The sequence below is a fragment of the Lissotriton helveticus genome, chromosome 10 (genome assembly GCF_964261635.1).
Source record: "Lissotriton helveticus chromosome 10, aLisHel1.1, whole genome shotgun sequence".
Classification (NCBI taxonomy): Eukaryota; Metazoa; Chordata; class Amphibia; order Caudata; family Salamandridae; genus Lissotriton; species Lissotriton helveticus.
In genome coordinates, this window is record NC_136071.1 from 275,002,115 (window position 1) to 275,015,222 (window position 13,108).

Genomic DNA, 13,108 nt, shown 5'->3' on the forward strand with positions numbered 1-13,108 from the left:
GTGTATCTGATATTGAAATTGCACTCCTGTACTGTTATGTATTTTGTAGATGTAACACTCAAAATCTAATTTTAAAAAAACCTACACTACGAGGTTTGGTTGCTGGATCATGCCATTGACCAGGCCTTGAACCATGCCCATCACTAGCAGCCAATGTCCTCTTTACATGCTCTTCAACCATAAGGAGCTAAATATTAGCCATATGGCCTGTTTGAGTTTTTTTAATACATGTAAGGGTCCCAGGGTCCCTGTCTTGGGGTTAATAGACCCCTGTATCCTTAATGAACATCCCACAGGGTTCGAGGTCCAGTGCAAAGTCAGCAAGAGGTGAAACTATGATCCAGCAGCCCTCCTAGAGGTTTCCTGCACACAACCCACTGCAGACGGCCTATTCCCACTGTGCACAAACCTCAGTCATATGCAACAGGAGTTGGCTAAAGGGCTTCACATTTGCCCAGGCCCTGCATCCAACCCACCACTGGTGGACAAACCTCACTGTGCATGACCGAAAGACTGTCCAAAGGACCTGCCTTATAGTCAGACCATGCATTTAAAAATATTTTCAAGTGTTCGCAGACCCTGTCTTTGGGTTTCGAGACTCTAGTACCCTTGTTGGGCATCTCCCAGGGTTCACATACTCAATGATGAGTCCACAATTGCAGCAGCAGTTACAACATGGGTCCAGACGTTCTTGGCTGGGGTTCATGGGCCCTTCGGACTCAGCTCAGATTTTTAACCATCAAGGTTGGGTTCCTCAAAGATGGAAAGCAACACACCTTACTAAATGGTTCCCTGGCTCATGGTGCATCGATGTGCACAAACTGCCTATTTCTACTGCAGCTTGTGCTGCAGCCCTCTTCCTGGGCTGCAGCACAAACCGCAATTCAAACTGGCAGTTTCTGAGTTTTCGCTAATATGGGGGGTGGGAACGCTGACTCCTTGTCTGCCGGTCTCATTCCTGCTGTGCTGGCAGTCGGTCATCTGACCAACTGCCATTGTAATTAGGCCCTTAGGGGCAGATTTATAAAGGCCTTGCGCCGCCGGTGCGTCACTTTTTCCCATGTTAAAAGTGACGCACCGGCGGCGCAAGGCCTTCATAAATCTGCCCCTTAGTCTTTATTTGTAAATATTACATGACCTTAACTAAAAAGTTTTAAAAACCTGTTCTTAAATTGCATGGATCTCCTCAAAGGAAGCCTGCCCTGTACTTTTTACGCATGTTACATACCATCCCATGTGTTTTCACGTTGGAAGCATTTTAAAGTCAGCACTTTTTAAGTGAAACCTATTGAGAGTTTGATCTGTAAAATGTTAACTATTTATTCATCCTACCTTATTTTATCTGAATGATGGTGCATTCATGTTTGTAATGCTTTTAACTTGTTTCTCAAATAATCGAATAAAGTTTTTTTAAGGATGATGATGATAACTGGGACATACGTCACCACATGCAGAAGCACTGCTGAAGATCCTGGGGATTTTCTAAAGTGAGGAATCAGCAGATAGGAGTATCCATGAGAAACAAACATAGATAAATATTGGTGAGAAGCATGAACCAGTTAGTATGTTTTCTTACGTGAGTTCTTGTCAGCTTTTTGATAAACACATGTCTGTTCTGTCGTCTCAATGTACATTTCATGCTGCACATCCCACATTTTCCTAGATCCTTCTCTCTGCAGATGCCAGTCAGCTGCCTCCAGAGGCGATCTTCTAACCATATGAAGAAAGATATAAAACACTGGTTACTGAACACCTTTATGTATAAAAAGAGCTCCAGAAAGTAGTTAGAAATGCGTAGTTTCTTCGAAATGGGAAAATTATTTTGAAGGATGTATACAATGACTCTAAAAACAGAAAAAATATGAGTTTTTGGATAATTCAGTTCTTACTCCTTCATTTCAAAGAAAGAGTATAGCCTGATTTCACAAAAGTCACTGAAAAAATTGCCAAAACTCAGAAAAAATATTGTCCTTCATAAATACTGTATCCACAACATTGAGTACCATAATATTATGAATGTAAGTAGATTTAGTATTCTTTACTCCAACCAACTTATATTGACAACACATATATCACCAAGGTACATGGATGTGGAGTCGAGAATAGATAATCTATAATTACCTATATTATATATGCTTAGATTCACAATAATGTGATAGTTTGTATTCTGGGCACAACAATTGTGTAGGACAATATTTAAAATATTCTGGGAGTAAACTTTCAGGGGTGTGTTCCCTCCATATTTTCAGGCCAGAAAGACATTGACTAATTGTCTTGACAAGAATATAGTTGAAGGCTTTTTGAAAGTGGAGATACTACATGCAATTGTTTGTTAAATGTCAACAAATGTGCAGCTGTGTGGAACACCTGTAAACCCACTATGGTAGTAGATTTGCTCACTTCGAAATTCCACTAAATTAATCCCATTTGCAGTCAGAAAACTTCGCCATTCATGATTCTTTGGATCAGGAATTTTGCATCCATAAATAAGCTTGCTGCACTGCATACCTGAGTCCTACTTAGGTACACAAGACATTTTTGTCCAGAATGTGTATCAGTATGTAGTGCAATCACGTGGTTAGATTATTTTTATTGGTAAGAAAAGTACGTTTAAAAAAAACAGAAGGAGGGGCGTGGCCAAGATGGCGGAGTGAACGGACGTGTTCTTCCCGAGCTCCTGCGCCCGCCTAGGCCCTGAGCCCTGAATTTCCGCTTTTCTCCCCCCCAATCGGCCCGGAAGGCCGGGTGTGGTCAGGAGAGCATAGGGACGCGGCGCGGTTGAGCTCCGGTTCCCCGTCGATCGCAGTGTCGGGCGTGGTGAGCCTGGCGGCGGGAACCCCGAACAGTGGTGGTGGAGCTCAGCCGACCGGAGGCCCGGCTGTCGATAGCGCGGCCTCTGGGGGTTGTGAGAGAAGATCTGCTGAGCTGCAACCGCCGGTAGCTGATCCAGCGGTGCCGACGGTCGCGGACCAGAGAGAGCTGATCGGTCCGTGAACGAAGCGGTGAGCCCGAGTCTGCCCCCGAGACTAATCGAGGCCGCGGCTGCGGCCGGGCCTGGAGAAGACGCAGGCCGGGACCGCTAACGAGGCTGCCCTGGTGCTGTTCCGGGCACTAGCGGAAGGTCCGGAGAGGTGCAGAGGAGCGTTGGGGACCCTGCCGGCACAGTGAGCCTGGCCCGGAGGACCGCGGGCCGGCTTCCTGGTGGAGAGAGGGGCTCGGCCCCGGCCTGGGGACTACGCGAGGCCGCGGCTGCGGCCTACCTGGACAGTGCAGAAGGCTGAGAGCGCCAGAGAGGCGGCGCCAGTGGGGTGGCGAGTCCTGCCGGGTTGAGAGACGACGATCGGCAGCCTGCACCAGGGAGCTGAAGCGGCACTGGTCGAGACCGGAGTGAGAAGGAACCGGCCCTGGGCACACCTCCCCCCCGCGACCCGGCAGAGGCGGTGAGGGGCACCTTGGGGTGACGAAGAGCGAGCGGGGCACCCAGGGGCATTGCGGTCTGACCTGGTGAAGGGTGGGAGTTTACGGAGCACAACACCGGAGAGGGACTGACACCGCGGCGGCACTGGGCCTTTGAAGCTGAGTCAGGTGGGGGACGCTGCCCCGGAGAGCAGGGGAGGGACCGGGACAGACTCCCCTTGAGACGGCGCCTTCCCCTTCCCCCACGACTTCAGCAGAGGAGGTGAGACGCGGGCTGGGTGTGTGTATTTGGCTGCGGAGCCCCCGGAGGGGTTACAGACTGCCCGGAGCAGAGCGAGGGCTTGCGACATATTGCACCGGGGTGGATTGAGAAACGCGACAGCACCGGGTACCTTGTGCGCGACCGGGAAGTGAAGCAAATTGGGAGCAGTGACTGAGTGGCGCAGAGCTCCCCCTGGGTGCGCAGACATTGGAGGTGAGGGGGGGACCCCTCGAATGGTGTAACGCATATTGAGACTGTGGTGTGCTGGTCCTGAGCGGCTGAGGCCTTGAGGCGCCTGCGACAGGGGTGTCCCGCATACTCTGGGTGGAGGAAACACTCACTGTGGGCCCAGGCCTGGCCCCTACGCGCATCTGCAGCCGACGAAGAACGCGCAGTTGAGACCGGCTCCCACCTGACACGTGGCCGGGCTGGGCCTTTCGTGGGCTTGGCCTTGTGTCGTGGTGACCATCTGGGGCAGGGACACACACCGGAGACTCCCGAAGACTCGCGCCGGAGGTCCGGGCCTGGACGGGTGACAAATTGGCTGGGGGCAGGCTGTGGATAGCACACGAGCTGCGGTGCAGTAAGAAAGATGGCCGGGCAGAGGGGCGGCAAAGGAACTAGCCGCACGCTCCCCGAAATGCTCAACAAACCACCTGGTAAAGGAGACAAGACCTCACCACAGTCAGGTGGCGCAAGCGGGTCTCACGAGGGAAGCAGCGGAGAGCCCCCGGTCACCAGATCCTTTTTGGAATCACTTTTCGGGACACTGCGGGAAGACTTTCAAGAGTTAAAAAAGGAAGTGGCCGGTGAAATACGGGAACTACGCCGAGAGGTGGATGGCATCGGGGAGAGGGTAGAAGCGGTTGAGAGCTCCACGCAAAGACAGGACGAAGAGATTAGGCACTTACAGCAAGAGGTACTCCGCCTCAGGGACCAACACATAGATCTTCAACAGCATAATGAGGATCTGGAAAACAGGTCAAGACGGAACAACATTAGGGTCCGGGGAGTGCCGTCCACAGAAGAGACCTCCGGCATAGTGGCTTATCTGCAGGAACTGTTCCGCACCGTCATTAGCGAACCTACAGATTTCCCCATTAAGATAGATCGGGCTCATAGAGTGGGGCCGCAGCGGCGTGCAACAGGGCCCCCGCCGGATGTCTTGGCTTTCCTTCCCGATTTTTCGCTGAAGGAGCGGATTATGTCTGAAGCACGGAAGAAACAGTCAATAACTTTCAAAGGTCACCAAGTGGCGCTGTATCAGGACCTGGCTGCGACCACGCTCCAAAAGCGCAGAGCATTTAAGATTGCGACAGACTTCCTGAGACAACACGACACCCCCTACTCATGGGGGCATCCTTTTCGCCTCATATTCCGATGGAATGGAGTGCAGCACCAGCTGCGGTCTCTACAAGACGTCTGTGAAGTGTTAGGGATCACGGCAGAGGAGGAGGAATCGTCCACGCCGCGGAGAAGGAACTCAACTAATGGAGGTTGGTGGAGGATCTCGAGACGCAGGACACAGAGTGCCTCACAGAGACCGAGTTCGCCCACGATCAGAGCTGGGATGGCGGACGCACTTCGAACAGCGACCGAGACTTCGGTGGTTGAGGAAGGAGTAGCTTTAACCGCATAATGTGGCTCCGGGGGGAGAATGACATTGCATTACTGATGGAGCTGGCTTTGGGGGGGGGCGGGCGCGGGACGGCGAGGGAGGAGTACTTGTGGTAAGTCGTCCACAAAGGTATTTCACCACAGACTTGTCCGGTGAGGGCAGGCCTGGGACTAATTGGACTACGAAAGGTGGGGAGGAATGGGTTGGGGGGGTTTGTTTGGGTTCCGAGTCGGGGTGAGGGGGGAGGGGGGGAGGGGGTTGGGGAGTTGGGGGTTGGAGTTCTTGGGATCCGGGAGGGGGGTGTTCGGGGAAGCTCTGTCCGGTGTTTCTGTCATGTTCCCTCAGATTGGCCAGTGCTCGCAGATAGACCCGGGAGTAGGCTTGCCACTTGCTGCTTTTGATCGACAGTTGCTGGTGGGTCACGTTAACCTGGTATGGCGGGTTTGAAAGTAGTAACTTTGAATGTGAAAGGGCTAAACAACCCCACAAAACGTAGGGCAATTCTTTCCTTGTTGGAGGCCTCACAGGCGGACATCTGTCTGCTACAAGAAACGCACTTGCTGGCTAGTGATTGTCATAGGTTACGGTCCCGCTCCTTCCCTACACAGTTCTTCTCTTCCAATACCACTAAAACAGCAGGAGTGGCGATCTTGGTCTCTAAATCCTTTAAAGGTGAAGTGCTACACAAATTGGCAGAGCATAAAGGGCGGATGCTGGCATACAGATTTAAGTTGGGACCCCTGTTATTCACGGTGGGGTCGGTTTACTGCCCAAATGAACGTCAGGACCACTTCCTCCATGCCACACTGATAGATGTCACAGCATCTCCTGACAGGCATCTCATTCTGGGGGGGGACCTGAACCTGGTGTTTGATTCCTCATTAGATAGATCAGCGCAGCGCTTTCCGCAGACCGGGGAACTGTCACACGCTATGAAAACACAACTAGATGAATTCGATATGCACGATCTTTGGAGGGGATTGCACCCTGCAGATAGGGACTACTCCTATTTCTCGCACGCACACACACAAAACATATGCTCGGCTGGACTACCTGTTGGTCTCTGGCCCGGTGCGGAACATGGCCACTGCCTCCGAGGTAGGGGTCATCTCCCTATCAGACCACGCACCGGTCTCGGGGACCTTCCTGCCCCCGTCGGCCCCAGTTCGGCGTGGGGTCTGGCGTCTTCGAGACACTCTTTTACACAAAAAAGTTGTGGTGCAACGTATCACCGAGGCGGTGGCTGACTTTCAACTACATAACTCTAACCCCGACACTACGTCGGCGACTCAATGGGGGGCGCTTAAGGCGGTTTTACGGGGAGAATTCATAAAGATATCGGCGACCGAAAATAGAGAGAGGAAGGTTAAACGGGAGGAACTCACGCAAAAGGTCAGGGAATTAGAACAGGTGCATCGGAGAACGGGGGCTCCTAGAATTTGGAAACAACTGAAGGCAGCAAGAAAACTCTTGTCGTCTCTAGACCTAGACAGAGCTGAATATGCGGCTCTCCGTTTGAAGCACGCATATTATACGGGAGGGGATCGTTGTGGCCGGTTACTAGCGGCTAAGCTCAGAATCGCACATCAATGCCGCCGAGTCAAAGAACTTACGGTAACAGGAGGGCGCACGGTTACAGAAGATGTCGAAATAGCTGAGGCCTTTCGACAGTTCTACTCCGAGCTCTATGCGGAGGACGGCTCGACGACTGGGGTCCCTGATGACTATCTTGATTCAGTGACTCTCCCGTCCCTAGCTCCAATGCAAACCGATCACTTGGACCGAGAGATTAGGATAGAAGAGGTTATTGCAGCGATCGCTGGGCTGAAACTCGGGAAAGCCCCGGGACCAGATGGATACACCACCCTTTTCTATAGGACTTTTTGCACTACTTTAGCTCCTATTTTGACCAAGCTGTTTAACTCTTTCGACTGCCCCGGTGCTATCCCACCGGATCTCCTGCAAGCCACTGTGTCGGTGATACCTAAACCAGGGAAGGACAGGGCCCAGTGTGGCTCGTATAGACCGATTTCCCTCCTAAATGTGGATCTTAAAATCTACACAGGGATCCTTGCGGCGAGATTGGCGCAGTATCTCCCCGGACTGATTGAACCGGACCAGTCCGGCTTTGTCCCTGGCAGGCAAACGGTGGATAATACCAAGCGGTTGGTACACATACTGGAAAAGGCTTCGCGAATCCCCGGGGAAAGGATGCTCCTTTCGGTCGACGCCGAAAAAGCGTTTGACCGGGTGCACTGGCCGTATCTTGAGCAGGTGATGACTCGCATGGGCGTAGGGGAGAGATTTAGATGCATGGTCTTTAATTGTTATAAGTTCCCGTCGGCTACGGTGCGTGTCAATGGCTGTGGATCAAAGCGCTTCTATATTGAGCGCGGCACGCGACAGGAATGCCCGCTGTCCCCTCTCCTTTTCGCCCTCTACATGGAGCATTTTGCCCAGAGGGTGAGACAAAACCCAGACGCCCTTGGTGTGCGGATGGGGGGTTATACCCATACGGTCAGCCTATACGCGGACGATATTATTTTTACGCTGGAGGATCCGCAGCGGGCTTTACCCGCATGTATGGCGGAGCTCGAAGCTTTCGCGAGAGCGGCTGGGTTTAAGATGAACTTGGGGAAATCCACGGCGTTGGATGTTTCCCTGATGCCTGGGACGAGAAGAGAGTTGCAGAGGCGGTTCCCGCTCAAGTGGTCGCGGAACCATGTGCCGTATTTAGGTATCCTGCTGGCTCCCACGCTGCCGGCGATGGTGGCGGTTAATTACGAGATGCTTGGCAAGAAAGTGAAGGAGGAACTGGGGAGGTGGAGCAAGGGGACGATATCGTGGCTAGGCAGGATAGCGGCGCTGAAGATGACGGTGCTTCCACAGATCCTGTATCTCTTCCGGGCACTTCCGCTGCAGCCCCCCAAAGGCTGGATCCGGATGATGCAGACCGCACTGTCCCAATTCGTCTGGCAGGGCCGTAAACCCCGAATGAAGAGAGCATTGACGACTTTAGCGCCGGAGGCGGGAGGACTGGGTGTCCCTGACCTTCACAAATATTTCCAGGCGTCGCAGTTGAGGTACCTGGTGGAATGGAGCAGGTGGGAGTCGGATAAGCATTGGCTCTTCCAGGACCAGGCAGTGGCGGGTCGGCCCTTGCAGTAAATACCGTTCCTGCGTAGACAACACAGACCCCCGAATCTCTACGCTTCCTATGTTACGAGGGTTCCGCTGAGGGTATGGGATGCCACTAGTGTCCGCTTCGAGCTCACCTCGTTCCCCTCTCCGTTCACGCCTATTGTGGACAACCCAGACTTCACACCTGGGACAGAACCGGGAGCCTTTCCGCATTGGCGAGAGAATGGGTGCAGGACACTTTTTCATGTGTACGGTGGGGATGGAGTCCTCTCCTTTGACGACCTTAAAGGGAGCTACCAGCTGACCGAGGCGGATAGGATGAGATACTGGCAAGTCAGACATTGGGCGCTACAACCACAGGTGCGGGAGGCTGCGGACAGGAACTTGCTCCCTTTTGAAAGATGGATGGCGACGCGTACCTCGGACGCCAAACTCATATCTGATTTGTATAAAATGCTTCAGCCGCCGCCCACACACATCTATAATCCTGGTAGAGAGAGATGGAACAGGGAACTGGGGAGAACACTTAGCCACAAGGAATGGGAGCAAATCTCATACCGAGCGCAACATTCTGCTTATCATGTGGGGCTGACTGAAACCTTCACCAAGGTGTCAACGTACTGGTACCACACTCCCGAGCGCCTGCACGAGATGAATAGACTCATAGACACTGCATGTTGGCGCGCTTGCGGGCACACTGGGACACTGACACATATTTTATGGGACTGCCCATTGATACAGGGTTACTGGAAGGAGGTGATTGATGAAATAGATAAATGTTTTGACATAGAGTTGCCCCGCTTCCCTGCCTATACCCTGCTGGGCCTCCCTAACGCCTTAATGTACCCGTTGAAATCCCGGAGGGGGAGACACATCGCCATCGCTTTGGGCTCGGCTGTACAGAACATTCTAATACACTGGCGCACCTCCACCATTCCCTCAATCACAGGTTGGCTACACCGGCTGTGGCATGTACTGGGTATGGAAAAAATTTCGCTTACACTGGCTGGGGAGGTCGATCAATTCACGGAGCTGTGGCAACCATTCCATGCATTACTGGCTACTGAATTCAGGGAGCTTACGTGCCCCAGATACCTGAGGCTCCTTAGGCTTACACCACCGATCACTTGAATGTCCAACAGGAAGAAGGAGGCACCCTATACGCATCAGGAGTAGAGAGAACAGGATGGGAGCTGTGCGTTTCTGAGATATTCTTCGCGTAACACCGGACAAGGGGCGGGGGGGTGGGAAAGGGGGTGGGCGTGGGTGGCTGTTGGGGTAGTTTGTTAAGTTGAATGTGAAGGACAGCGGGGTAGTTATTTGCTTTCTGATCCACGTTCAGATTCAATGCTCGAGGAAGCCGCCTACGGAGGTTCTCGCCTAGCCGGGACTGTTGAACTTTGCAGGTGGCGGGGTGCTCAGGAGACAGCCTTAATTTCTCACGCTGTACACTGCCTTTCAATGCCCGGTTTCTTTCCTATTTTTCACTGCTGTACCGCTGTGCTTCTCTGATAAAATACTTTAATAAATTACTTTAAACATAAAAAAACAGAAGGACGGCTAGCAACTTCACAGTCTTTCTTAATGAGTGTCTGTCACTATATAAAGGCTAGCAATAATGAGCTACAAAAATATTGCATCCACTGCATCAACTGCCAATAGATCATCAAAGTAAGGATACATTTACCATTATTACCTACACATCTGCTAACTTTGTCAATATAGTGGTAGTCGATTTGGTGGGTGTGGCCCTCCAAAACCTTAAGTATGACACCCTCTAGAGATCATTGGCCAGCCCCTCTCAACACACTGGTATTCTGTCCCCATTTAAATGGTAACTGTGAGCTTCTTGGAAGGTGTACCTAAAATAAGGTCTTGCCTTAGTAGCCTACAGTTTTGATGTGATCCAGCACAAACATGTTATCGCTATGCCTTCCACGATAAGGGCTGTATTGAGATGTCAAAGGACAGGATACCAGTATACAGAAAAGAGCACCACCTTTTTCATGTATACCTGTGTGCAGGGTAGTATGTATGTGAAATGGACATATAGTCCTATGCCTTACAGCAGTATAAGGGTAATTGCTCTGCACTCAGTGAACCCTATGTTATGTGTACAATGAAATGGGATCCCAAGCTGATTCATTACAAAAGAAAAAAATATGCCCTGTATGAGTTACCTGATAGGAATATTTAGCTCGACGATACCAGCCTCAGTGGCAGCGACACCCTTCCGGAAAGCTGTTGGATTGAATGGCACCTTGCTCAACGTCTTTCGTGGTACCACCCCTACAATGTTGGTTTCTTCATCTGGCAACAACAATACCACATTTTAGAGTAATTACAAACATTTTTGGACGTTAAAAAGATTATCGGAATCAAAAATATCATTGGGCAAAATATTGTGTCAAGAATATCGAGGACATAAATAAGTCTCTATAGGTAAGTACAATTTTACTATATATAACTCCACAGACATGCACCTTGACGATATATATATATATATATATCAAGGTACATAAATGTGGAGTTAAAAGTAGTAAATCTATACTTACCTATTTGCACTTACTTTCTAGATATTTAGGTCCTCGATATTTTTTACACAATATTCTGTCCACATGATATTTTTGGCTCCGATATTCTGTCAGTGATCCAAAATACCAATTGGTTTAATTTTAAGTTGCGGGGAATAAAGGCAAATGAAATATGATTGCAAAATTCAAATATTTTGTATTTCTATGTTGTAAATTATTGAATAGTGTCAACATCAGTTCCAACACACAATGCAGCTGAGAGGCAAATTCTTTTGTATTACTTTACCCCCAAATACGTGCCAACCGTGTTAAATATGAACTTTAATAATGGCATTAAATATAAGCATGAGAGGTAGGACGCATATTTCTGGTGTTTCTAGTCAGTGTGAACAACACAGTAAATATGAGCTTTTCACTATAAAACAGCTCTTCCTCTGCGAAAGTCCCGCCCTGTGGAATACTTTGCCTCTGTTCATTAGGACTGTTCCAAATCACTGGTCTTTCAGAAGAGCTGTGAAGACCTGGCTATTCTCCATCTAAGGTCTGCTCCTTTTTCTGTGTCCTCTCCCAAGAATAGTGCTGGTATGCCCCGTTGCTGGGCAGCCATGCACTTAACAAATATTTTAACATAACGTAACATAACATATGAGTAACATATTCCAGTCTGGTTTGCCTAACACTGACCTCAAGGGTCTCAAGCAAACTAGGAACTGCAAAAAATGTAATGAAATATTCACCCAGTCCGAAAGAGAAGACCAAAACAAAGGACCTGGTTTAGGGTATGTCAGATGATTTACTCTGTCCTCATTTTGACGTATTTCCTGTGTGCTACATTATATGTTCTTATTATACCTTTGGCACTTACAGCAGAATGGAAGGGATCAACGCCACATTTATGATTGAGTAATCCATCTGCCAAACTCTGAAACATGCCCAGAGCAGCCTAAAATGCCACAAAAAAAATCTACCCTGCATAACTAGAATTATAATACTTACGCTTTAAGTTATCTCTGAGAAGGACTTGTGCTAATACAGTCAATTGAAACTGCGAAAAATGCTAATCTCGCTTCTTCTTTTCTTTTCCCCGTTATCATTTATAGATAACACTTCCATAATGTATAGACTCTTCCCAATATCAACCCATCTAACAGTTGAGATATGGATAAAATGGTAAGCCCTACGAAATTACAGAAATGACATGCATTGTCAGAGTCGCTCTAAAGACCAGAGAAACAAACAAAAGACTGAATAATAATTTCTAGAGTTAGGTGAGTTTGTGATTGGAAGCTGAATATCAAAGAATATGTACGAAGGAGAATAAAATGGAAATTAACATTGACTTCTGGTCCTTGCCCCACTTACCTGGATAGTGGCTGAAGCATGGATGTTCATCATTACAAGTTTAAGTTAGTATTTTGTGTTACAACCAGAGTTATTTTGTTTTTTTAATGTCAGATGGCATTTGGGGAAGAATCCAGTGGAATATTAAAATCATTCGCTGTACTTGTGTTTCTGACCTGCTGAGGATTGCTGCCATTCACCTACTTCTTGCGGAACCCGCTCCGCGGGTCCCGCTGCGTTGGGAGGCTTGCCTGCTGCCATCGGAAAGGGGACGCTGAGGGAAGTCTACTTGTCGGGGCTGCGAGCGAGTGCGAGTGTGCGCGCTCAATTGGGACTACACATCCCAGGAGCACCCGCTGCCTGCCTGATCTGTTCCACCTGGGCCGCTCTCCCCGACCCCTCCCCCCTACACGGAGCATTTATCATCTGCACCTTTGGACCTGGCGAGTGGGACGCCTCGCTGTACTTGTGTTTCTGACCTGCTGAGGATTGCTGCCATTCACCTACTTCTTGCGGAACCCGCTCCGCGGGTCCCGCTGCGTTGGGAGGCTTGCCTGCTGCCATCGGAAAGGGGACGCTGAGGGAAGTCTACTTGTCGGGGCTGCGAGCGAGTGCGAGTGTGCGCGCTCAATTGGGACTACACATCCCAGGAGCACCCGCTGCCTGCCTGATCTGTTCCACCTGGGCCGCTCTCCCCGACCCCTCCCCCCTACACGGAGCATTTATCATCTGCACCTTTGGACCTGGCGAGTGGGACGCCTCGCTGTACTTGTGTTTCTGACCTGCTGAGGATTG

General features: G+C 50.1%; 1 protein-coding gene across 1 annotated transcript in view; it reads right to left on the minus strand.

The window, feature by feature from the left end:
* The window catches only part of OBSCN (obscurin, cytoskeletal calmodulin and titin-interacting RhoGEF), a 2,124,484-nt gene that overhangs the window by 768,245 nt on the left and 1,343,131 nt on the right, over positions 1–13,108 (minus strand). The window contains exons 98-99 of the mRNA XM_078665296.1: positions 10,619–10,748; positions 1,577–1,710 (exon numbers count right to left, since the gene is read on the minus strand). Of these exons, the coding sequence (XP_078521422.1) occupies positions 1,577–1,710; positions 10,619–10,748 (264 nt within the window). The remainder of the gene's footprint in view (positions 1–1,576; positions 1,711–10,618; positions 10,749–13,108) is intronic.